At 44.7% G+C, this 27,537-nt stretch overlaps 1 protein-coding gene across 2 annotated transcripts in view; it reads right to left on the bottom strand.

The window, feature by feature from the left end:
* Window positions 1–27,537, bottom strand: part of ankhb (ANKH inorganic pyrophosphate transport regulator b) — a 191,083-nt gene that overhangs the window by 43,094 nt on the left and 120,452 nt on the right. For both annotated transcript variants that reach the window (XM_068058496.1, XM_068058489.1), the window contains exon 8: window positions 21,402–21,488. In XM_068058496.1, the coding sequence (XP_067914597.1) occupies window positions 21,402–21,488 (87 nt within the window). The remainder of the gene's footprint in view (window positions 1–21,401; window positions 21,489–27,537) is intronic.

Here is a 27,537-nt window from a genome sequence, read left to right as displayed (position 1 = left end):
TTGATGTGAAAAATTGTACATATATTTCAACTTTAAATGGTTAAATGAAAGGATGACTTTTTAAAAAAAAGATATGCAAATCATAAAGAGCTTTGAGGAAAAAAAGGTGTGCGAGTAATATTCAAAATCCTACCAGCATATTCAAAGCTGCTTTGTGGGACCAGGACGTGCTCGGTTTGACTGCCAGCCTGCGCTGAGCTAAGTCAGGGGAAATGGTTGAAAAGATATATAATTAGCCTTGGCTAGGGAATGAAAAACAAATCTTCCAGCATTCCTACACTTGATTGCTGTCCAAATGATCCCTGCTGGGAAGTGTGTGTATGTGTACACATGGTGAGGATAGTATTGGCTTGGCATTATAATCAAACAGCCTGTTTATGCCATACCTTTGCATGAATCAGCCCTTTCAGGAGATGAGGGAAGAAAAGGAGAACATTAAAGAACAAGGAACAGTACAGCAAAGGAACGGGCCATTCAGCCCTCCAAGCCTGCGCCGATCTTGATGCCTGCCTAAACTAAAACCTTCTGCACTTCCGGGGTCCGTATCCCTCTATTCCCATCCTATTAATGTATTTGTCAAGATGCCTCTTAAACGTCTCTATGGTACCTGCTTCCACCACCTCCCCCGGCAACAAGTTCCAGGCACTCACCACCCTCTGTGTAAAGAACTGGCCTCGCACATCCCCTCTAAACTTTGCCCCTCGCACCTTAAACCTATGTCCCCTAGTAACTGACTCTTCCACCCTGGGAAAAAGCTTCTGACTATCCACTCTGTCCATGCCGCTTATAACTTTGTAAACCTCTATCATGTCGCCCCTCCAATTCCGTCGTTCCAGTGAAAACAATCCGAGTTTATCCAACCTCTCCTCATAGCTAATGCCCTCCAGACCAGGCAACATCCTGGTAAACCTCTTCTGTACCCTCTCCAAAGCCTCCACGTCCTTCTGGTAGTTATTACTCTGAAACTGAAATAAGTAAAGTTGAAGAATGCACTGGATAAGATAATACCTTTTCTCCTTGCTAACATATTACGATGCTCTTCCCAAAAGAAAATTGGAAGTGATGCTGGCCCGACTGAAATTGCAGAGTATGGAAAAAGGACATCTACATATTGAGAAAATCATATTTGTTGGAACAGGAGCTGCTTGCAAAATGTCCAATTTTCTACAGTATAGGAGATGGAGTAAATAATTTTCTCAACACATTGGAGTTTTAGATGTTGACCTGATAGGTACATTATTCTTACTATTTTTAAATGAAAGGTGTGCTTATTTTTAATCTTGCTCAACTTTAATCTGCTTGAGGGATGATGCAGAGAGAGACACATTCATTGACCACTATTCATTAATTCTACATTTTCATTACAGATTAGAGTTAAAAATGTGGACAAAGCAAATAATTTGACTCATCCCATATCATTTAAAGTCAAATTGTTCAATTAATTGTGACTGAAGATGAAGTGCAAGTTGGAAGAAAGCTAATGCAGAGAGTGCCAAATTATAGCTTGTGAACAATCTTTGGCCTGCAAAGCTCCATTGCCTGCTCGTTGATCTATCCCTGGCCTCACTTTCCTGCAATGCAACTACTATCTATTGAGTTTTTATTTCTATTTAAACTTCAAGAACTGTTGATGGACTTATTAATGAGTTTTCAATGTTTTTGTAGAGGAAGTCAAAAGTAACACGCAGATCAGAAGATGAGCTTTGTATTTAACGCAGAATTCAAAATGGAAAATAATCTTGTCCTCCCAAGAGGAATGTTCAGTTCTTTGATCTGTAAAGTGAACAAATCTTAAACATAACAGGTGAATTAATAATAAGTCCAATCAATTTTTTTAATTCTTCAAAGTTTACCATCCAATGAGAGATCTTTCTTCGTTCTCATGGAAGGGACCCAGCCATGTTAAAAAATGGAGATGCAGATATCTGACTTTTTTAGTTTAGTTTAGAGATACAGCACTGAGACAGGCCCTTCGGCCCACCGAGTCTGTGCCGACCATCAACCACCCACCTATACTAATCCCACACTAATTCCATATTCCTACCACATCCCCACCTGTCCCTATATTTCCCTACCACCTATACTAGGGACAATTGCAAATGGCCAATTCACCTATCAACCTGCAAGTCTTTGGCATGTGGGAGGAAACCGGAGCACCCGGAGGAAACCCACGCAGACACAGGGAGAACTTGCAAACTCCACACAGTCAGTACCCAGAATTGAACCCGGGTCGCTGGAGCTGTGAGGCTGCGGTGCTAACCACTGCGCCGCCACTATGTTTTCTGCATAAACATCAAGGCGCTGGTATTCTTTTCTGGCTATGAAAATACTGAGAAACACTGGTTATATATATCTTAATAAACTTACCACCTACATTGAAAAATAGTTGGAAGAGACCTTACCTTATTTCTACATATGATACACCCCTCTCCCTCTCAGGTACTGGTTATTGGGAAGCTACTTCTGGGATCCAGCTAAGGGGCAGTAAGTCTAATGGTGCAGGAGGGTTTGAGTCAGTGGTAACAATAAGATTGATGTGGATGAGGCCCTAGAAACATTAATCCAAGTCCACACCAAGTGTTTTTCTTAATGAGTAACTAAGTCTAATCCCACTATATTGCTCCCTCACTCCTACACCTTTAATATTATTCTTTTTCAAACTTGTCTAATTCCCCTTGAAAAGAATTTTAAAGCTTCAACAACTGTTTGCAACAAATTTCACAGTCGAACCATCCTCGATGGAAAGCGCCTTCTCTAATTGTTTTGTGATTATCTTAAATGTACTCTCTCTCATTCCTGTCGCACTGACTACTGGAAACAATCCATCACCATTTATCTTATCAGAGGCCCTTCATACATTTGATGACCTCCATTCAGTCAGCTCTGAACCTCCTCAACTTTAGTAAAGTATACTGTAAATTCTCAAGTCTATCATAACTGTAATGCCTAATAAATCTAACTGCACCTTTTCCAATTATATGATTTTACAAAGCAGCACCTATTACTTCAACTGCAGCCTTGTACGAGTTCAACATGACTTACTTACACTTGTATTCTATACTTCTGGATACAAAACCAAAGATTGTGTTTGTTGCCATCATTAGTAACTTGTGTAAGCTGCTCTGTTCCTTGGCTTTATTTAAAATAAGGTATGTTTCGATTCCCTGTTCTTACTTCCACAATCTATTACTTCACATTTTTCTATACTAAACTGCATCTACCATCTATCTGCTCATCCTACTAGCCTATGTCTTTCTACAGTGTTTCACAATCCAGGTAATAACTGGCCATACCGCCTCATTGGGTGTTATTGCCATATTTTATATTGTTGCCTAATTCCTAAGTTCAAATCATCATGTATATACAATGAATAAGAGCCATCCCAATACAGATGTATGTGAAACACCAATCACCACTTATCTTTAGCCAAAGACACTTCTTGTTCCCACATCTCCCTTAGAAATTCTCTCGAATGGCATATGACTTGCTTGGGCTAGATTCATTGTAAAACATTCTCCTGAACTCTAAAGTGGAGACAAGTGTCCAAGAAGTCAGGAATGGGAGTAGACTTTTCTACAATGCTAATATTTCTTCTGTGAAAACTGAGGCACTGTATTTATTTAATGTATCTGCCATTCCCTCAATCTCCACTAGGGGTATTCAATAGTCAGCACGGTTTTGTGAAGGGTAGGTCGTGCCTCACAAACCTTATTGAGTTTTTCGAGAAGGTGACCAAACAGGTGGATGAGGGCAAAGCAGTGGATGTGGTGTATATGGATTTCAGTAAGGCCTTTGATAAGGTTCCCCACGGTAGGCTATTGCAGAAAATACGGAAGTATGGGGTTAAGGTGATTTAGAGCTTTGGATCAGAAATTGGCTAGCTGAAAGAAGACAGAGGGTGGTGGTTGATGGCAAATGTTCATGGAGTCCTGGAGTTTAGTTACTAGTGGTGTACCGCAAAGATCTGTTTTGGGGCCACTGCTGTTTGTCATTTTTATAAATGACCTGGAAGAGGGTGTAGAAGGGTGGGTTAGTAAAGTTGCGGATGACACGAAGGTCGGTGGAGTTGTGGATAGTGCCGAAGGATGTTGTAGGGTACAGAGGGACATAGATAGGCTGCAGAGCTGGGCTGTGAGATGGCAAATGGAGTTTAATGCGGAAAAGTGTGAGGTGATTCACTTTGGAAGGAGTAACAGGAATGCAGAGTACTGGGCTAATGGGAAGATTCTTGGTAGTGTAGATGAACAGAGAGATCTTGGTGTCCAGGTACATAAATCCCTGAAAGTTGCCACCCAGGTTAATAGGGCTGTTAAGAAGGCATATGGTGTGTTAGCTTTTATTAGTAGGGGGATCGAGTTTCGGAGCCACGAGGTCATGCTGCAGCTGTACAAAACTCTGGTGAGACCGCACCTGGAGTATTGCGTGCAGTTCTGGTCACCGCATTCCAGGAAGGATGTGGAAGCTTTGGAAAGGGTGCAGAGGAGATTTACTAGGATGTTGCCTGGTATGGAGGGAAGGTCTTACGAGGAAAGGCTGAGGGACTTGAGGTTGTTTTCGTTGGAGAGGAGGAGGAGGAGTGGTGACTTAATAGAGACATATAAGATAAACAGAGGGTTCGATAGGGTGGATAGTGAGAGTCTTTTTCCTCGGATGGTGATGGCAAACACGAGGGGACATAGCTTTAAGTTGAGGGGTGATCGATATAGGACAGATGTCAGAGGTAGTTTCTTTACACAGAGAGTAGTAGGGGCGTGGAACGCCCTGCCTGCAACAGTAGTAGACTCGCCAACTTTAAGGGCATTTAAGTGGTCATTGGATAGACATATGGATGAAAATGGAATAGTGTAGGTCAGATGGTTTCACAGGTCGGCACAACATCGAGGGCCGAAGGGCCTGTACTGCGCTGTAATGTTCTAATAGTTAGGGGAACAGGCATTTCTGTGGCTGCAGACATGAATTCAGGATGGTATGTTGCCTCCTTGGTGCCAGGGTCAAGGATGTCACTGACAGTCGACACAGCACTCTGAGAGGCTGTGGTCCATATTGGTATCAACTAGGTAGAAAGAGGGATGAGGTCCTGCAGGCAGATTTTAGGGAGCCAGGAAACAGACTAGCAAGCAGCACGCCAAAGGTAGCACTCTCCGGATTACTCCTGGTACCATGTGCTTATGAGTATAGAAATAGGAGGACAGAGTATATGAATGCGTAGCTGGAGAGACGCTGCAGGAGGGAGAGCTTTAGATTCCAGGGCCACTGCAGCCAGCTCTGGGAAGGTGGAACCTATAAGGGCCAGATGGGTTGCACTTCAACACAGCCAGACTGACGCCCTCATGGGGAAGTTTGCTTGTGCTGTTGGGGTAAACTAACTTAGCAGGGAATGTGAACCTGGGTGTAGCATTATAAAGGAGAAACAAGGTGCACAAAGGAAAGCACAAGAGGAAAAAATAAGACATTAGGTGGGATTAGACAAAGATGGAATATTATGAATAAATTAGGTTTACAGTGTACATATGTAAATGCACAAAATGTGGTAAATATAGCTGGCCAGCTGCAGGCTCAGATAACCACATGGGAATATGATGTTGTGGCAATAACATGGATCAAAAAAGGGTAGGACTGGGAACTAAATATTCCTGGATACAAGGTGTTCAGGAAAGATAGGGGCCGGGAATTTATAAAGCTTCAGACGATGGGCTCCATGATGGGGCGGGGGGAGGTGCGGGAATCATTCCGACAGCAGCCCACCACAGAGTCCGACACCGGGAGGGCCAGGCCTGATTTTCCCGGTGGTGGCGAGGCTCTGTGGTGGCCCCCCTGCCGCAGGGCGATGGGACCCGAATTAAAATATTCAAATTAGCATGCATTTAAATAAAATTGACTCCAATCCTACTGTCGGGCCGCACACACGCACCTTCACTGTCACATTTGGGGAAAGCAGGCGCCGCAGTGGTCGGGAAGGGGGAAACCTCTAGTGCAGCGGGGTGGGGGGAACAGGGATGGGGTCAAATTTACATCATTAGTGTAAGGGATGGTGGGAAAGGGTGACTTTGTTCAGTTTGGGGGAGCGGTGGAGGGGGGTAAATAATGAATTTTGTTATTGGGGGTGTGGGAAAGGGGTGGCAGATTTTTAATCAGTCCAGTGAGAGGGGTTTATAACTTTAAAAATTTGAATTAGGCGGCAGGGCTTTAAAAAGGGTGCCAGCGCCTGCGCACAGGCAGCTGATGCCATTGCCCGGGTCAAAGAGACCGCCCTCTCCACGTGATTGAGAGGGGGACAGCCTGACCGGCATATTATTGTGAGCCTCACAGAGGCATGGCAGTGCATTTTTTTCACCGCCGAGAGCAGCAGTAGGTGCATAGAATTCAGCCCAGGAAAGGAAAGAAAGGAAAAACAAGAAATGCTGGAATCACTCAGCAGGTCTGGCAGCATCTGTGGAAAGAGAAGCAGAGTTAACGTTTCGGGTCAGTGACCCTTCTTCGGAACTGACAAATATTAGAAAAGTCACAGATTATAAACAAGTGAGGTGGGGGTTGGGCAAGAGATAACAAAGGAGAAGGTGCAGATTGGACCAGGCCACATAGCTGACCAAAAGGTCACGGAGCAAAGGCAAACAATATGTTAATGGTGTTTTGAAAGACAAAGCATTAGTATTAGCATGAGTGATTCCAGCATTTCTTGTTTTTGTTTCAGATTTCCAGCATCCGCAGTATTTTGCTTTTATTTTAGTGTTTAATTCACTGCCACTTCTCTTCCAGGAATGCCTACCATGAAGAAGTTCTGCTCTTCTCTCCGACGGGATTTTCGTTTGTCTCTTTTACCTTGTTCACCTTCATTGCTTTCTATTTCCCTCCTGGTGTTTGATAAGGTATCTACCAAAACTCGTTTTCACAGCCACATCTCCTTCCTCAGTGACTGTCTCCGGCTCCGACTGATTCCACGTGGATTCCAACTGCAGTTTCACCCATCATGCTTTGAAACCACCCAGGATCACAGGTATCTCCGAGAAATACAACGTTCCTCGGACTGCTACTCTCGCCGCATCCCGAGATCCACACTCAGTGCTATGCGCCGCCATATGCACACACTGGACCTCTCTCTCCAGCAGCACCGTCTCACCTTATCTCAAATCTGTTCTACTCCGCAGTTTCATCTCATCTTACGTCTCATCCGACGCATTAACAAAAAACTTTTTTTCTTCCTTTCAGGTGTTAAGGAACGCAAGCTCCAGCAGCTGATGGGGACTAATGCCCCTCCAGATCCTCCTTCCGCTTCACTTCCCTCTGACCCCACCCCTTCTGATCTGACCCTTTGCCGTGTATTCACTAGACCCTCTGACCTCCCCCTCTCTGATGCTGAGCGTTCTGTACTCAGCAAAGGACTCAGTTTTATCCCCTTACGCCCCCACCTCAATGAATTTCGCGCTCGGCATGACGTTGAGCTCTTCTTCCGTCGCCTCCGCCTCCGGGCTCACTTCTTTGACCAGGAGTCCTCCCCCCGACCAGCAGACCCATTCACCCGCCTCCAGCATTCTCCCTCTACCTGGACCCCTCACCCTGGCCTCTTACCCGCTCTTGATCTCTTCATTGAAAACTGTCGGCGAGACATTGGTCGTCTCAATTTCTCTGCCCCCCTCACTCACTCTAACCTGTCCCCCTCTGAACTTGAGGCACTCCGTTCTCTCAGGTCTAACCCCGACATGGTCATCAAACCTGCAGACAAGGGTGGTGCTGTTGTTGTATGGCGTACCGACCTCTACCTTGCAGAAGCTCAACGCCAACTCACAGACACCTCTTCCTACCTCCCTCTGGACCATGACCCCACCACCGAACATCAAGCCACCGTCCAAAGGACTGTCACTGACCTCATCTCCTCTGGAGATCTTCCCTCTACAGCTTCCAACCTCATAGTCCCGCAACCCCGGACAGCCCGCTTCTATCTCCTTCCCAAAATCCACAAACGGGACTGTCCCGGCAGACCCATTGTGTCAGCCTGCTCCTGCCCAACTGAACTTATTTCTTCCTATCTAGACTCTATCTTTTCTCCGCTGGTCCAGTCTCTTCCCACCTACATCCGTGACTCTTCTGACGCCCTACGTCATTTTGACAATTTCCAGTTTCCTGGTCCCAACCGCCTCCTCTTCACTATGAATGTCCAATCGCTCTACACCTCCATCCCCCACCAGGATGGTTTGAGGGCTCTCCGCTTCTTCCTGGAACAGAGGCCCAACCAGTCCCCATCCACCACCACCCTCCTCCGCCTGGCTGAACTTGTTCTCACATTGAACAACTTCTCCTTCAACTCCACGCACTTCCTTCAAGTAAAAGGTGTCGCTATGGGTACCCGCATGGGTCCTAGTTATGCCTGTCTTTTTGTGGGATATGTCGAGCATTCTTTGTTCCAGTCCTACTCAGGCCCCCTCCCCCAACTCTTTTTCCGGTACATTGATGACTGTATCGGTGCCGTTTCCTGCTCCCGCCCCGAACTAGAAAACTTTATCAACTTTGCTTCCAATTTCCACCCTTCTCTCACCTTTACATGGTCCATCTCTGACACTTCCCTTCCCTTCCTCGACTTCTCTGTCTCCATCTCTGGGGATAGGTTGTCTACCAATATCCATTATAAGCCCACTGACTCCCACAGCTACCTCGACTACACTTCTTCACACCCTACCTCCTGTAAGGACTCCATTCCATTCTCCCAGTTTCTCCGTCTCCGACGCATCTGCTCTGATGATGCTACCTTCCATGACGGTGCTTCTGATATGACCTCCTTTTTCCTCAACCGAGGATTTCCCCCCACTGTGGTTGACAGGGCCCTCAACCGTGTCCAACCCATTCCCCGCACCTCTACCCTCACCCCTTCCCCTCCCTCCCAGAACCGTGACAGGGTTCCCCTTGTCCTCACTTTTCATCCCACCAGCCTCCATATCCAAAGGATCATCCTCCGCCATTTTCGCCACCTCCAGCGTGATGCCACTACCAGTCGCATCTTCCCCTCCCTTCCCCTGTCAGCATTCCGAAGGGATCGTTCCCTCCGCGACACCCTGGTCCACTCCTCCATTACCCCCACCACCTCGTCCCCGTCCCAGGGCACCTTCCCTTGCAATCGCAGGAGGTGTAATACCTGCCCATTTACCTCCTCTCTCCTCACTATCCCAGGCCCCAAACACTCCTTTCAGGTGAAGCAGCGATTTACTTGTACTTCTTTCAATGTAGTATACTGTATTCGCTGCTCACAGTGTGGTCTCCTCTACATTGGGGAGACCAAGCGCAGACTGGGTGACCGCTTTGCGGAACATCTCCGCTCAGTCCGCAAGCAGGACCCTGAGCTTCCGGTTGCTTGCCATTTCAACACTCCCCCCTGCTCTCATGCTCACATCTCTGTCCTGGGATTGCTGCAGTGTTCCAGTGAACATCAACGCAAGCTCGAGGAACAGCATCTCATCTACCGATTAGGCACACTACAGCCTGCCGGACTGAACATTGAGTTCAATAATTTCAGAGCATGACAGCCCCCCACTTTACTTTCATTTTTAGTCATTTTTAGTTATTTTTTCTTCCTTTTTTTTGCATTCCTTTTTAAATTTTTTGCATTTATTTCATTTCATCTTAGTTTGTTCAGTTTGCTTACCCACTGTTTTTTTCAGGTTGTTTTTCTTCAGGTTTGCACTTGCTGATGTTCTATATTCAGTATATTCATACCTAATCTGTACTAATGCTTTGTCTTTCAAAACACCATTAACATATTGTTTGCCTTTGCTCCGTGACCTTTTGGTCAGCTATGTGGCCTGGTCCAATCTGCACCTTCTCCTTTGTTATCTCTTGCCCAACCCCCACCTCACTTGTTTATAATCTGTGACTTTTCTAATATTTGTCAGTTCCGATGAAGGGTCACTGACCCGAAACGTTAACTCTGCTTCTCTTTCCACAGATGCTGCCAGACCTGCTGAGTGATTCCAGCATTTCTTGTTTTTGTTTCAGATTTCCAGCATCCGCAGTATTTTGCTTTTAAGGAAAGAAAGGAGATGGGGTGGCAGTATTGATTGAGCAGGATATTACACTGCTGGAGAGAGCGGATCTCCTGGAGGTGTCAAGGACTGAATCTATTTTGGTTTGAGTTAAGAAACAATAGAGGTACCATTACACTGCTGGGTGTATTCTATAGGCCACCAACTAGTGAGAAAGATATAGAGCAGCAAATTTTCAGGGAAATTAGAGAGGTGCAAAAATTATAGAGTAGTTATAATGGGGGACTTTAATTATCCTAATATAGACTGGGATAGTAATAATGTAAATATAATAATGTAAAAGATAAGAGGGGGAGGAGTTTCTGAAATGTGCTCTTGATCAATATGTTTCCAGAGAGAGTTCCAGGATTTTGACCCAGTGACAGTGAAGGACCAGCAATATCGCTCCAAGTCAGGATGGTATGTGACTTGGAGAGGAACTTGCAGATGGTGGCCCTCATGCATCTGCTACTCTTGTCCTTTTCGGTGGCAGAGTTGTTGATTTGGAAGGTGCTGTCAAAAGAGCCTTGGCGAGTTCCTGCAGTTTATCTTGTAGATGGGATACACTGCAGCCACTGGGCACCGAAAAGCAACTATAAACCACAACTCAGCCAACTTTGTATCCATGCTGCCACTGTCCCTTTTATTCCATGGGTCTCAATTTTGCTGGCATGCCTATTATGTGATACTTTTATCAAACGCCTTTTGGAAGTCCATATACACCACATCAAGACATCAACCCTCTCTGTTACCTCATCAAAAACCTCAATCAAGTTAGTTAAGCACAATTTGTCTTTAATAAATCCATGCTGGATTTCCCTAATTAATCAACCCTTACCAAGAGATTGTTAGCTTTTAGAAATTATAATCTGTCACAAAACTTTACCACCACTGAGGTTAAACTTGTAGTTGCTGGCTTCATCCTTACACCCATTTTTTGAACAAAGGTGTAACATTTGCAATTCTTCAGTCCTCTGGCACCATCCCTGTATCGAAGGAGGATTGGAAGATTATGGCCAGTACCTCTGCAATTTCTGCTCTTACTTTTCTCAGCAATTTAGGATTATTCCCATCCAGTCCTGGTGATTTATCAACTTTAAGTGCAGCCAGCTGATCTAATACCTCCTCTTTTATCAATTTTTAGCCCATCCAGTATCTCAATTTTATTTTATTTCATTTATTTTATTTAGAGATACAGCACTGAAACAGGCCCTTCGGCCCACCGAGTCTGTGCCGACCAACAACAACCCATTTATACTAACCCTACAGTAATCCTATATTCCCTATCACCTCCCTACACTAGGGGCAATTTACAACGGCCAATTTACCTATCACCTGCAAGTCTTTGGATGTGGGAGGAAACCGGAGCACCCGGCGAAAACCCACGCAGACACAGGGAGAACTTGCAAACTCCACACAGGCAGTACCCAGAATCGAACCCGGGTCCCTGGAGCTGTGAGGCTGCGGTGCCGCCCATATTATGGAGGAGTCTGGCACCAACTTAGCACAGAGCTTTGCGCAGAACTTGGAGCCTATTCTTTCTGGCATGGAAGTGGTGGCCAACTGCATGAGAACACTTGCAGACCCAACCATGATGCAGTGTCTCATGGCTGATGTCTTAGCTTCCAGTGGATATGAAGAAGCCATCTGACGCCCAAGTGCCACAGTTGTGACTGAAGTTATACAAGTCAGCTTGCTGCCATGGAAGCTTAGATTGCTTTCAAGCAAGCTCAAACTGCTCCCCTGCAGTTTCAGCTTGCTGCTACACATGCTAAGACCTCTGCCATCATGACTGCAGATACCAGGGTTCAAAGGGGCTTGCAGGGTGTCACAGGTCATCCTTCAACAGATTACTTGGATTGCTGCGACACCACCCCGGGGGAGTGGCAGTGCCTCCATGAAACACAGACCTGTTGTCCACCTTCATGATGACAGCATTCCTTCAGTGTCCTTGCTGGGTCAGCCAGCCCATGCCCATGACGGTGCAGTCCAAAACCTGGCCTTCTATGGTTAGAGCTGTTCCAGGTCAACCTCCAAGGCCATCCGCAGTCTCCTCCACTGAATGGGATCTCACAGAAACCTATAAAATTCTCACAGGACTAGACAGGATAGATGCAGGGAGGATGTTCCCGATGGCTGGGGAATCCAAAACCAAGGGTCACAGTCTCAGGATACGGGGTATGCCATTTAGAGTCATAGAGTTATACAGCACAGAAACAGGCCCTTCAGCCCATCGTGTCTGTGCCGGCCATCAAGCACCTATCTATTCTAATCCCATTTTCCAGCACTTGGCCTGTAGCCTTGTATGCTATGGCATTTCAAGTGCTCATCTAAATACTTCTTAAATGTTGTGAGGGTTCCTGCCTCTACCACCTCTTCAGGCAGTGCGTTCCATTTCCAACCACCCTCTGGGTGAAAAACTTTTTCCTCAAATCCTCTCGAAACCTCCTGCCCCTTACCTTAAATCTATGCCCCCTGGTTATTGAGCTCTCTGCTAAGGGAAAAAGTTTCTTCCTATCTAACCTATCAATGCCCCTCATAATTTTGTATCCCTCAATCATGCCTCCCCTCAGCCTTCTCTGCTCTAAGGAAAACAACCCTAGCCTTTTCAGTCTCTCTTCATAGCTGAAATGCTCCAGCCCAGGCAACATCCTGGTGAATCTCCTCTGCACCCAGTGCAATCACATCCTTCCAATAGTGTGTTCCCTAGATCTGTAACTCCAGCTGTGGCCTAACTATCGTTTTATACAGCTCCATCATAACCTCCCAGCTCTTATATTCTATGCCTTGGCTAATAGAGGCAAGTATCCCATATGCCTTCCTAACCACCTTATCTACCTGTGCTGCTGCCTTCAGTGATCTATGGACAAGTACACCAAGGTCCCTCTGACCCTCTGTACTTCCTAGAGTCCTACCATCCATTGTATATTCCCTTGCCTTGTCAGTCCTCCCAAAATGCATCACCTCACACTTCCCAGGAATAAATTCCATTTACCACTGCTCCGCCCATCTTAGCAGCCCATCAACATCGTCCAGTAATTTAAGGCTTTCCTCCTCACTATTTACGACACCACCAATTTTCGTGTCATCTGCGAACTTACTGATCATACCTCCTATATTCACGTCTAAATTATTAATGTACACTACAACAGAAAGGGTCCAAGCACCGATCCCTGGTCACCACTGGTCACAGGCTTCCACTCGCAAAAACAACCCTCGACCATTACCCTCTGCCTCCTGCCACTAAGCCAATTTTGGATCCAATTTGCCAAATTGCCCTGGACCCAATGGACTCTAACCTTCTTAACCAATCTCCCATGCGGAACCTTATCAAAAGTTCATGTAGACTACATCAACCGCTTTACCCTCATCGACACATCTAGTCACCATCTCAAAAATTCAATCAAGTTAGTTAGACACGACATCCCCCTGACAAAGCCATGCTGACTATCCCTGATTAATCCCTGCCTCTCCAAGTGAAGATTAATCCTTCAAATTTAAGGATTAGAATTTTTTCCAATAGTTTCCCAACCACTGATGTTGGACTCACCGGCCTGTAATTACCTGGTTTATCCCTGCTATCCTTCTTGAATAATGGTACCATATTCGCTGTCCTCCAATCCTCTGGTACCTCTCCTGTGGCCAGAGAGGATTTGAAAATTTGTGTCAGAGCTCCTGCTATCTCCTCCCTTGCCTCACATAACAGCTGGGGATACATCTCATCTGGGCCTGGGGATTTATCGATTTTTAAGCCCGCTAAAGCAGCTAATACTTCCTCCCTTTCAATGCCAATATGTTCATGTATATCACAAATCCCCTCCCTAATCTATACACCTACATCGTCCTTCTCCATGGTGAACACAGATGAAAAGTAATCATTTAAAACCTCACCTATGTCCTCCGGCTCCACACACAGATTGCTACTTTGGTCACTAATGGGCGCTACTCTTTCCCTGCTTATCCTCTTACCCTTAATATACTTATAAAATGCCTTGGGATTTTCCTTTATCTTTCCCCCCAGTGTTTCTTCATGTCCCCTCTTCGCTCTCCTAATTACTTTTTTCAGTACCCGCTACACTTTCTATACTCCTTCAGTGCCTCCACTGTTTTCAGCACTCTGAATCTGCCATAAGCCTCCATTTGTTTCCTGATCTAATCCTCTATATCCCTTGACATCTAGGGTTCCCTGGACTTGTTGGTCCTACCCCTCACCTTAACGGGTACATGTTGGCTCTGAACTCTCACTATTTCCTCTTTGAATGACTCCCACTGGTCTGATGTAGACGTTCCTACAAGTAGCTGCTCCCAGTCCACTTGGGTCACTTAGAACCAAGATGAGGAGAAATTTCTTCACTCAGAGGGTGGTGAACCTGTGGAATTCTCTACCACAGAAGGCAGTGGAGGCCAAGCCATTAAATATATTCAAGAAGGAGATAGATATATTTCTTAATGCCAAAGGGATCAAGGGATATGGGGAGAAAGCGGGAACAGGGTACTGAATTAGATGATCAGTCATGAACTTTTTTGAATGGCGGAGCAGGCCCGAAGGGCCGAATGGCCTACTCCTGCTCCTATTTTCTATGTTTCTATGAAAGTCAGCAGCCTTCCACCAGCCATGCTGCAGCCACTGGGGTAGCATGCTTTAGGAACACTAACTCGGACAGACAAGGCACACAGAAGACAGGGAATTTGCAAGGATGATTAGTTGACACTTGCATATGGGATATAATGTTTTGATTTATAAATTTTGTTCAGAATGTTTATTTTGTGCTGGCTGATGGTCAGTAACAGAGGGAAGCTAAGGTGGTGAATGGAGAATTGGGGTTGTGTTTACTGTTCTCACAGTTGGGCGAGCTGATCCAGGACAGAAAGGGACTGCATTAGTTGCCTCCTCCCTTCCTCCTTCTCCTCCGTAGATGCTCATTGTATAGCTGGTGGTAAGGGCTGTGCATCATGCAGCAGACCACCACCGAACTTGACACATGCTCTGCCAAGTACTGTAGGGCTACTTCAGAGTAGAAGCGTTATTTAAGCAGCCCAATGACTGAGTAAATCACATTTCATGAGGTAGCATGACTTTCGTTATATGCATGCTGCCTATGTGTGTGTTGCGCACTGAAGACTTTGAGCCGTATCATCAAAGGGTAGCCTTTCTCACCCAGAAACCAGAGGGTGACTAGTCATGGTGGCACAAATGCAGCTGGCACAGCAGATTGCCGCAGATTGAAAGCATCATGACTGCTGCTGGGATATCAGGCAATGATCTGCATGATACTCTGTGTACGGTTGCACATTAGCTGGTCATTGAAGGAGTAGAATCCCTTTCTGTTGTAGTGCACCTCAGTTGACACGTGGCACTTGCAAAGCGATGTTCATGCAGTCTATGACACCCTGCACCATGGGGAAGTCTGCAATCCTACAGAAACCATGTATTCGCTCCAAGTGCTTCTCTCTGGCAAGAGATACTGAAATCTATTCAGCTCTCTTGTTCCAGCCTGGAAGGTTCATCACCACAGTCACCTTCACAGACAGTGGCAGTGCCATCCTCACCCTGCTAAAATTGCAGTTGTAGGTGTAGTAGGTGGCAGATTTCAGTGAGAACGTCCTTCGTGAAATGGAGATGTCTGGCACACTGTTTCTCACTGAGGTTCAGGAAGGAGAATTGCTACATAAATACCCTAGGCAAAAATGGCCTCCTGCTGAGATTCCTTCTCCCCCCACTCCTCCTCCTCCCTTTTCCAGAAGGTTGTCCTGCTGTGTTGTCTCTTCTCATTTTCCGTTGTGCTGCAGACCAAGAGAGCTGCATATCTGGGAGCAAGTAGTTTGTGTAGAATCCTCAAAGTCAGCAAAAACTCCTTCAGCACATGCCACACCAATCCCTGTGGCCTTCAGCAAGTTTGAACCACTCTAGAAACCACCAACACTTCCATAATCACAGCAGCAGCAGTAGAAATCAATTAGCAACTAATCTGAAAGTAGCTGATGATCCCTTTAAATAGCACAGGTGGGTGTGGCTCCTTCTTGCTGAAGAATGCATATACAGATGTGCAAGGTAGAGAGGACATTAGCTGGAGCATCCAAATTAAAAATGGCAGTGCTTTTTCTTTTACTCATTCGTGGGATGTGGCTGTCGCTGGTGAAGCCAGCATCTATTGCCTATCCCTAATTGCCCTTGAGAAGGAGGTGGTGAGCTGCCTTCTTGAACTGCTGCAGTCCTGGGGGTGTAGGTACACCCACAGTACTGTTAGGAATGGAGTTCCAGGATTTTGACGCAGCGACGGTGAAGGAACGGCGATTTAGTTCCAATTCAGGATGGTGTGTGGCTTGGAGGGGAACTTGCAGGTGGTGGTGTTCCCATGCTTCAGCTGCCCTTGTCCTTCTAGGTTGTAGAGGTCGCAGGTTTGGAAGCAGCTGTCGAAGGTGCCTTGGTGAGTTGCTACTGTGCATCTTGTAGATGGCACACACTGCTGCCACTGTGCATTGGTGTTGGAGGGAGTGAAAGTTGAAGGTGGTGAACGTCAAGGGGAGATGGTTAGATTCTCTCTTGTTTGAGATGGTCATTACCTGGCGTGAATGTTACTTGCCACTTATCAACCAGTGTTGGCCCCCTGGCTTGATGCTAACAGTAGAGTTGGGGATATGCTTGGCCATGAGGTTACAGGTTGTGGTCGAATACAATTCTGCTGCTGTTGCTGGCCCACAGTGTCTCATGGATGCCCAGTTTTGAGTTGCTTGATCTGTTCGAAATCTACAGCACGGTGGTAGCGCCAACAACATGATGATGGTACCCTCAATGTGAAAATGGGACTTTGTCTCCATAAGGGCTGTGCGGTGGTCACCCCTATCAAAACTGTTATGGACAGATGCATCTGCAACAGGTAGATTGGCGAGGACAAAGTCAAGTAGGTTTTTCCCTCTTGTTGGTTCCCTCACCACCTGCCACAGACCCAGTCTAGCAGCTATGTCCTTTAGGACTTGGCGAGCTCAGATGGTAGTGGTGCTACCGAGCCACTCTTGGTGATGGACATTGAAGTCTCCACCCAGAGTACATTTTGTGCTCTTGCTACCCTCAGTGCCTCTTACAATTGGTGTTCAACGTGGAGAAGCACTGATTCTTCAGCTGACCGGGTGCAGTAGGCCATTTCAGAGGGCATTTAAGAGTCAACCACATTACTCGTGGGCCTGGAGTCACGTGTAGGCCAGACCAGGTAAGGATGGAAGATTTCCTTCCCTAAAGGATATTAGTGAACCAGATGGATTTTTACAACAATCGACAATGGTTTCAGTCACCACTAGACTAGCTTTTATTCCCGATATTTTATTAATTGAATTCAAATTCCACCATCTGCCGTGGTGGGATTTGAACCCATGTCCCCAGAGCATTAGCCTGGGGCTCTAGGCTACTAGTCTAATGACATTACCGCTACGCCACCGCCTCCCCTTGTGTGGTGTCAAACCAGGGATACATGCTGATTGACGTCACAATCTGCCGACTTTGCATAATTATGGAGATGCTCCCTGCTCGTGCATGCTAATTCTCTTGCAAAAATGGCCTGCAGCGTGGCTCACACCAGAAGTGTGCACATGCACCAAGGATTCTATTTTGGAGTCAAAACAGTATCTATAGTGATGAACATTTTGGGTGCGAATGAGCAAAGACTCTAGTTTCCTACTTTTGTTTCCTATACTGTGCATTAACATACATATTTTAGTTTAGATTTTCTTGATTTGACATTTGTGGTCATATTGCTTCCTATTTAACCTCTTTCAGATTCTAAATTGCCTATTCTACTTTCTCCCTTCCCGCTTTCCATATTAGTTTAACTCTCCTTCACATATATGGATAATCTCTTTCCAAGGATACTGCTCCCAGCTCTCTTTAGGTGTAGGTCATCCTGTTGTTACACTCCAGAACTGGTTCTAATGTCCCAAGAATCTGAATCCTTCCCTTCAGTTACACATTTTATCCCACTAATCTGACTTGCCGTATTGGCCATTGAATGGCTCTCGTGATAATCCCAGGATGCTTGAGGTCCTTCTTTTTAATCTCGTTCCTTAGTCCTGGAACTTTCTTTGCAGGAAACAAATTCTATTCTTCTTCACGTTATTGGTTCCACGATATCTGGCTGACCACTGTTTCTTTCCAAAAGCTTCTGTACAAATTCTGTTACATTACGTGCCCTGAATCCTGGGGAGCAACACAGCATTTGGGACTAAAATTTACAAGCAACTGCCTACTCCTCTCACTTTTGAGTTCTTGCACTTAACACCCTCCTAATTGACATCCACTTTTAATCAGATACTATTTCTCTGACAGTAACTGCATTCATTCCCCTGCTGTCTTTGAAACAGCAATGGAATTACCTCAGCAAGACAAAGCTGTGCATTCTTGCATTTTTAATTTCCTATTATAGGGTCTTTACTTATCCCTGGGCAGAATTGGCTTCTGGTCTACAGCAGTTGAACAAAAATAGCTACAGAATGTCAGCTGTGCTAACATTTGAATAAAACACGTCTCAAATTGGTTGCAGTGGTTTTACTGCTTGTGGGATTGATGGACCAACAGAGAAAAAAACTAAGTCTTAAACTATATACTGAGGACTGCAAAACATGCGATTATGATCTTAATAGCAGTTTAAAATTAAAATTATATTGCCTCACCCTATCCCTTCTGCCAAAATGCCTCACCTCATATTTCTCTGTATTAAATTCAAACTGCCACTTGTCTGCCTTTCTGCTCGCCCAACTATGTCTTGTTGTAGTCGATTTATATCATTCTCATTGTCTGATACACCTCCAAGTTTGGTACCATTGGCAAATTTTGAAATTTTACTCTGCATTCTAATATTGAAGTTACTTATATAATCGAAAAAAGTTGTGGTCCTCGCCCTCAACCTTGGGGAGTACCACCGTCTACCATCCTCCAGTCCAGAAAGTCCACGATTCCCTCTGCAACACCCTGGTCCACTCAGTCACCCTCAACGTCCCCCCCCACCCCTCATGCAAGCACAGGAGATGCAACACCTGCCCTTTCACCTCCTCCCTCCTCACCGTCCAGGGCCCCAAGTACTCATTCCAAGTGAACAGTGATTTAGTTGTACTTCTCTTTCAATTTAGTATCCTGTATTTACTGCTGACAATGTGGTCTCCTCAACGCTGGGGAAACTAAACGTAGACTGGGCAACTGCTGTGCAGACCACCTCCATTCAGTCTGGAAGCACGACCCTGACCCTAGAAGATGATTTCTGGGTCCCCTTTTACTTATGTAAATGCACAAAGTGTGGTGAATACGGTTGCTGAGCTACAAACACAAATAGCCATGAGGGAATATGGTGTAAAAATGGTGAGGACTGGGCGCTTAATATTCAAGGATACAAAGTATTCAGAAAGATAGGGAAGGATAAAAGGGAGCTGGGGCATCAGTTCTGATGAGGAAAGACATTGTACTGTTGGAAAGAGAGGATGTCCTTCAGGTTGTAGAGAAGCAAAAGGGTATGATTATAATTACCCAGATATCGATTGGGATAATATTAGGGTAAAGGGAAAGGAGGGGGAGGAATTTCTGAAATGTGTTCGGGAGAACTTCTTGACCATATTCTCTCTTTGCCAGTCTTACTTTCCTCTTCACTTCCCCTCTCAACCTATTGTATTTGGCCTGGTTCTCACTTGAAGAATTTACCTGACATGTATCATGCACCCTCTTTCTGTTGTTTCTTCATAGTCTCCATCTCCCTCGTCATCCAAGGAGCCCTGGCTTTGGTTCCATTACCTTTCACCCTTGTAACCTGTACCTGAAATACCTCCTCCTTAAAGATCACCCACTGCTCCATTACAGTTTTTCCTGTCAATCTTCAGTTTCATTCTACCCTGGCTACCCATTCTACCCCTTCCATTGAAGTTAACCCTCTTCCAAGTTAGAAGTTCCACTTTATATTCTTCCTTGTTCTTCTCCATTACAAATCTAAACCTTATGATACAATGATCAGTCTTACCCAAGTGCTCCCCCACAGACACTTGGTCCACCTCCTTCCCCAGCAGCAGATCCAGCAATGCCTCCTTCCTAGTTGGACTCAGAACTGGTCAAGAAGTTCTCCTGAACATATTTCAGAAATTCCTCCCTTTCCTTTCCTTTTACTCTAACATTATCCCAATCAATATCTGGGTAATTATAGTCCCCCAATATCACCACTCTAAGGTTCTCGCACATCTCTGTGATTTCCCTGCAGATTTGCTCTTCTATCACAATTTGGAGGCCTATAGAATACTCCCAGTAGCATGATCAGACCCTTTACCAATTTACTTTAGAAAATCTAAATTATTTTTTCACTAGTGGCGGCACAGTGGCGCAGTGGTTAGCACTGCCGCCTCACAGCTCCAGGGTTCGATTCTGGGTACTGCCTGTGTGGAGTTTGCAAGTTCTCCCTGTGTCTGCGTGGGTTTTCTCCGGGTGCTCCGGTTTCCTCCCACAAGCCAAAAGACTTGCAGGTTGGTAGGTAAATTGGCCTTTATAAATTGTCACTAGTATAGGTAGGTGGTAGGGAAATATAGGGTCAGGTGGGGATGTTGGGTAGGAATATGGGATTAGTGTAGGATTAGTATAACTGGGTGGTTGATGGTCGGCACAGACTCGGTGGGCCGAAGGGCCTGTTTCAGTGCTGTATCTCTAATCTAATCTAATTTCCATTTATATACTCTGATTCTACCTGCTTACTGAGTAATAATCTCAATTTACCATATCTACAGCAGTTAATATATTTTATATACTTTGATGAGGTCCAACTTATTTCTATACTATGAAGCATCTCAAACTTTCCTCACAGCCCTTATATTTTATACTTTGGGTCTGTTTTATTGATCTTACTGTATCCTTTGAATGTAATTTTTTTTGTGTGTTTACCAGAACTGTACATGGTATTCGAAGTGTGGTCTAAAGTGTAGTCTAAAGTCTTGGCATAACTTCAATAGGCTAATATCCTACTGCTCTTGCTACATATACTAGAGGTCTATTAGTTTCACATATTAGACACTAAAAGTGACCAATGCACCATGATCCTTTCTAAGTTAATTCATTTCTATTCACTGTCCTACAAAGTTGTTCACCAGTGTTGCATTTTATTTACCTCCTGTCTGCCTAATAACACAATCAACCTGACTCCCTTTGCAATTTTTTTTTGCTGTTTCCTACATCTCTACTGCTCTTCCTATTTTCCATGATTAGCAAATATGACAAGTTTCAAACTGGTTTTAAGATTGAGGTCAAATATTTCAATAGACACACACCTGTTGTTTGAATCTCAAGGATAAATGCAATTTATGAAAGATATCAAACTGTCTCCCAACATCATCAAATTAACTTAGGAACAACATGAGATCATCTGGAGGTTGTATACTCACTGTGACGGAGATAGCCAAACAGGTGAAAGTAAATCTCTTGATATGTGACTTATTGATGATGTGCCCAAGTTTATTGCTTGGATTGTTCTGTAATAAATTAAAAAGACTCAGTTGCTAACTTCATTTTCTATAAATTGTTATGACTGACCGCTCCAGTCAAAGCCCCCAATCAAAATATACGATTCTGATTGTGGTGGGAGAAATGCACTGTTAATTCAATCCCTTCCCTCCACATATCATTCTAAACTTTCCAAATTAAAGAAAAACCCAGCCAAATTGTACAATTTATTAACTCCCAAATGAGGCTAATCAAACCAGGTGTCTTTAAATCAACAAATTAACTGTTTAATTAGAAAAATTAAATTCTTAAACACTACTAAGATATAAACAACATTTAAAATAGAAAATAAATTAGAGTCCTTGCAAATTTACGCTCCTGCGGGAGGTGAAAAAGTCCAAGGTTGCTTGAAGTCTTCCCAGCCACTCGATGGGGAGAAAAAAGGTTCTTCAACAGTAGAACAGTCCATAGTCTAATTCCAGCAGTAAGTGATGCTTTCTTTCTCCAGCAATGACCGCAGTAGATCAACAACTCGTAGCCACTTTCAATAGAATCAACCTGGTTTTAGAATATTTTAAGGATAAAAGATTGTCACAGTCTAACTTCCTTTCCTTCAGTTTAAATTAGCTGAGCTCTCCTTTCAGGTGCTAACAGACAGCTGCCTGTGTCCTCTGTTAGAACAGGCTGTTTGCACTATAATCCAGTTCAAAATTAAATTGTAACAAATGTATCTCTTGATGCTCAATCCCAGTGGCTGTATCCAAGGCAACGAGAATGCACCCTTTCAATTGCAGTCTCCAAATGGCTGTATCCAAGGCAACGAGAATGCAATCTTTGACTCAGTCTTGAGCTTGCTGCCTTAAAGCAATTCGGCTCTTTTTCCAGCCTTAAAGGCACATTGCATTCTTCCCAGAATAAAAAACTACAGCATCATAACAAAATAAAATTCAGGATTTGAAATATCCATTCTTGTAAAAGCTGGGAAAGTACCCGTTTTGGTCCATGTTAACGAAAATATTTTTTTAAATTGTAATTTTTGAGAATTCAATTTCATTAGCAGCAATTAACAGCTAATCAGGACACAATTGCAATGATGATTGTTTTATTGCTGCTCAAGCGGTTAAAAGCCCATGGGATCCAGTTAAATGTAGCAAACTGGATACAAAATTGGCTCAGTGGCAGGAAACAAAGGGTAGTTGTTGCGGGTGTTTTTGCGACTGGAAGGCTGTTTCCAGTGGCATTCGCCAGGGCTCAGTACTAGTTCCCTTGCTTTTTGTGCTATATATTAACAATTTGGATGTAAATCTAGGGTACATGATCAGGAAGTTTGCAGAAGACACAAAAATTGGCCAGGTGGTTGATAGTGAGGAGGATAGCTGTAGACTACAGGAAGATATCAATGGACTGGTCAGGTGGGCAGAAAAGTAGCAAATGGAATTCAACCCAGAGAAGTGCGAGGTGATGCACTTGGGGAGGCCAAACAGGGAAAAGGAATACACAATTAAAGAGAGAAAACTGAAAGGTGTAGAGGAAGTGAGGGATCTTGGAGTGAATATCCACAAATCTATGAAGGTAGCAGCTCAGGTCGATAAGATGGTTAAGAAGGCATATGGAATCCTTTCCTTTATATTCTGTAATAAAATAGAATATAAAGGGCAGGGGGTTATACTGGAACTCTATAGATCATTGGTTAGACCACAATTTGAGTATGTGCGCAGTTCTGGTCACCTCATTACAGGAAGGATGTAATTGCACTAGAGAGTGTACAGAGGAGATCTATGAGGACGTTTCCGGGACTGAAAAAATACGGTTATGAGGAAAGATTGGATAAGCTGGGTTTGTTCTCCTTGAAACAGAGGAGGCTGAAGGGAGATTTGATTGAAATGTGGAAAATTGCGAGAGGCCTGGAGAGAGTGGATGTGAAGGGCCTATTTACCTTTGCAGAGAGGTCAGGGACTAGGGGGCATGGATTTAAAGCATAGAACCATAGAAAAATTATGGCACAGAAGGAGGCCATTCAGCCCATCCTGTCCATGCCAGCCGAAAAAACTAGCTGCCCAATCTAATCCCAGCTTCCAGCACGTGGTCCATAGCCTTGCAGGTTACAGCACTTCAGGTGCATGTCCAGGTACCTTTTAAAAGAATTGAGGGTTTTTGCCTTCACCACCATTCCTAGCAGTGAATTCCAGACACTCACCACCCTCTCGGTGAAAAGGTTTTCCTCATTTATCCTCTAATCCTTCTACCAATCACATTAAATCTGTGTCCCCTGGTAATTGACCTTTCCGCTAGGGGAAACAGGTCCTTCCTGTCTACGCTATCTAGGACCCTCATAACTTTGTACACCTCAATTAAGTTACCCCTCAGCCTCCTCTGTTCTAAGGAAAACATCCCTAGCCGATCCAATCTTTCCTCATAGCTGCAACTTTCAAGCCCTGGCAAAATTCTTGTAAATCTCCTCTGCACTTTCTCCAGAGCAATTATGTCCTTCCTGTAATGTGGTGACCAGAACTGTACGCAATATTCCAGCTGTGGCCTAGCAGTGTTTTATACAGTTCCAGCATTACATCCCTGCTTTTGTATTCTATACCTCGGCCAATAAAGGAAAACATTCCCTATGCCTTTATTCACCACTCTATCTACGTGTCCTGCCACCCGTGGACATGCACTCCAAGGTCTCTCACTTCTTCTACCCCTCTCAATATCCTTCCATTTATTGCATATTCCCTCGCTTTGTTTGTCCTCCCCAAAAGCATTACATCACACTTCTCTGGATTAAATTCCATTTGCCACTTTTCCGCCCACTCAACCAAACCATTGATATCACTCTGGAGTATACAGCCATCCTCTTCACTATCAACTACATGGCCAATTTTTGTGTCATCAGCAAATTTCCCAATCATGCCTCCCACATTTAAGTCAAAATCATTAATATACACCACAAACAGCAAGGGACCCAACACAGCGCTCTGTGAAATGCCACTGGAAACCACTTTCCATTCGCAAAAACATCCGTCAACTACTACCCTTTGTTTCCTGTCACTGAGTCAATTTTGGATCCCATGGGCTTCCATTTTACTGATCAGTCTGCCATGTGGGACCTTGTCAAATGCCTTACTAAAATCTATGTAGACCACATCCACTGCACTACTCTCATCAATCCTCCTTGTTACTTCCTCAAAAACCTCAATCAAGTTATTAAGACATGACCTTCCCTTATCAAATCTGTGCTGACTATCCCTGGTTAATTCGTGCGTAAGTGGCAGTTTATCCTGTCCCTCAGAATTGATTCTCAGAATTTACCCACCACCGAGATCAGACTGACTGGCCAATCCCTCGCATCCTTTTTAAACAATGGTACAACGTTTGCAGACCTCCAATCGTCTGGTACCTCGTCTGTATCTAGTGAGGATTTGAAGATGATCCTCAGAGCATCTGCTATTTCCTCCCTGGCTTCCTTTAACAACCTGGGATGCAATTCAACCAGCCGTGGCGATTTATCCACTTTCAAGGATGTCAGACCCTTGCATAAAGGCCTGCTCAGTTCGGGAAATAGAACCCCACCCGAACCCGACCGATCCACAGTGGACCTGAGCCTGACCCAGCCTGAGTCCCTCCAATTTAGCCCAGAACCCGACCTGGCCGAGCACGACCCAACCATCCCTTTACTTACCTTCCGACTGGGAAGCTCAATGAAGCTGCAGCGCGTGCGTGATTACATCATAGGGACGTCACTCACTCACTACGCAGACTCAGTTTCATCCCAGACTCCCAGCTCAGCTAAGTTTTTTATTTTTAATACTTACTGGCACTTACCATGTTTGTCCGGCATGACCCAAACCGAGCATGACTCAGATTCGGCCCAACCCGATCCGAGCCCGAAAGCCGCACCCGGAAGAGGGGTCTGACCCGATCTGATCCGACACATGTCATCGGGTCCCATCGGGTTCGGGTCGGGTAGCAGGCCTTTATCCTCTAGTACTTCTTCTCTCATTATGCTTATCTTATCTAATATTTCACACTCCTCCTCTTTAACTACAATGTCTGCAGCAACCCTCTCTTTGTGAAGACAGAGACAAAAACTCATTAAGAACCTTGCCCACATCATCTGCTTCCACGCTTAAGTTTCCTTGTCCATCTCTGATAGGCCTTACCCTTTCCTTAGTTATCCTCTTACTCTAAATGTACAGAGAAAACATCTTTGGGTTTTCCTTGATTTTACCTGTCAATAATTTTTCATGTCCTCTCTTGGCTTTTCTAATTTCCTTTTTTACTTCACCCCTGCACTTTCTATACTTCTCCAGGCTTTCTAAAGTATTCAGTTTTTTGTGATTGTCATAAGCTTTCTTTTTCTGCTTTAACTGACCCTGTAAGCTTCAAGATAACCAGGGGCTCTAGACTTGGCAGTACCTTTTATCTTTGTGGGGACATGCCTACACTGTGCCTGTAGTATCTCGCTTTTGAATGTCTCCTACTGGTAAGTGATAGAAGGATCAGAGGGGTGGTAAGGAAAAATTGTTTCACCCAGAGGGTGCCAGGGGTCTGGAACTTAGTGCCTGAAAGGGTAGTCGAGGAAGAAACCCTCAACTCATTTAAAAATTGTCTGGCTATGCACCTCAAGTTCTGTAACATGCAGGACCAAATGCTGGAAGGTGGGATGAGACTTGGGTGGCCTCCTGCTGTGCTGTAAACTTTCTATGATTCGATTTGACCATCCTCATTGTCAAAAAGCTTGACTATTTAGTGGTGTAGCTTGCAATTACTGGAAGAAATATTTGAACATCTGCAGAAAGCAAGCTAAATTTCTCAGAAGCCCCTGAAAGTGTTGGTAAGCAAGTTCGTAACTGTGAAGGCAACATTTTTGGTGGGAGAAGAGGAGATTGTGGCATGCAAAGCTTGTGTGAATCATGGCATTATATGACAGACACAATCAATGACTGTCAGTTCTTAGCAGGAAACCTGGAAAAAGAGACATTATTATCAGAACATAAATGTAAGGCATGAGGAGCTCCTTAGCATCTGTATGGGCATGAGGAAATGTAGCAAAATAAAAAAAAACACAAAAATTGCTTTACTGACAAGAGGGAAAGGTTAGTAAGAATTCAGCAATTAAGATTTCATGAACAAAGAACAAAGAACAGTACAGCACAGGAACAGGCCATTCGGCCCTCCAAGCCTGCGCCAATCTTGATGCCTGTCTAAACTAAAACCTTCTGCACTTCCGGGGACCGTATCCCTCGATTCCCATCCTATTCACGTATTTGTCAAGATACCTCTTAAATGTCGCTACTGTACCTACTTCCACCACCTCCCCTGGCAGCAAGTTTCAGGCACTCACCACTCTCTGTGTAAAGAATTGCCTCGCACATCCCCTCTAAACTTTGCTCCTTGCACCTTAAACCTATGTCCCCTAGTAATTGACTCTTCCACCCTGGGAAAAAGCTTCTGACTATCCACTCTGTCCATGCCACTCATAACTTTGTAAACCTCTATCAGGTCGCCCCTCCACCTCCGTCGTTTCAGTGAAAACAATCCGAGTTTATCCAACCTCTCCTCATAGCTAATACCCTCCTGACCAGGCAACATCCTGGTAAACCTCTTCTGTGCTCTCTCCAAAGCCTCCACATCCTTCTGGTAGTGTGGCGACCAGAATTGCACGCAATATTCCAAGTGTGGTCTAACTAAGGTTCTGTACATCTGCAGCATGACTTGCCAATTATTATACTCAATGCCCCGACCGATGAAGGCAAGCATGCCGTATGCCTTCTTGACTATCTTATCCCCCTGCATTGCCACTTTCAGTGATCTGTGGACCTGAACGCCCAGATCTCTCTGCCTGTCAATACTCCTAAGGGTTCTGCCATTTACTGTATACTTCCCACCTGCATTCGACCTTCCAAAATGCATTACCTCACATTTATCCGGATTAAACTCCATCTGCCATTTCTCCACCCAAGTCTCCAACCGATCCATATCCTGCTGTATCCTCTGACAATCCGCATCACTGTCCGCAACTCCACCAACCTTTGTGTCATCCACAAACTTACTAATCAGAACAGCTACATTTTCCTCCAAATC

This window comes from Heterodontus francisci, chromosome 2 (assembly GCF_036365525.1).
Source record: "Heterodontus francisci isolate sHetFra1 chromosome 2, sHetFra1.hap1, whole genome shotgun sequence".
NCBI classification, from domain to species: Eukaryota; Metazoa; Chordata; class Chondrichthyes; order Heterodontiformes; family Heterodontidae; genus Heterodontus; species Heterodontus francisci.
Note: the sequence above shows the minus strand (reverse complement) of the source record. Positions and strands in the feature narration are given on the sequence as shown.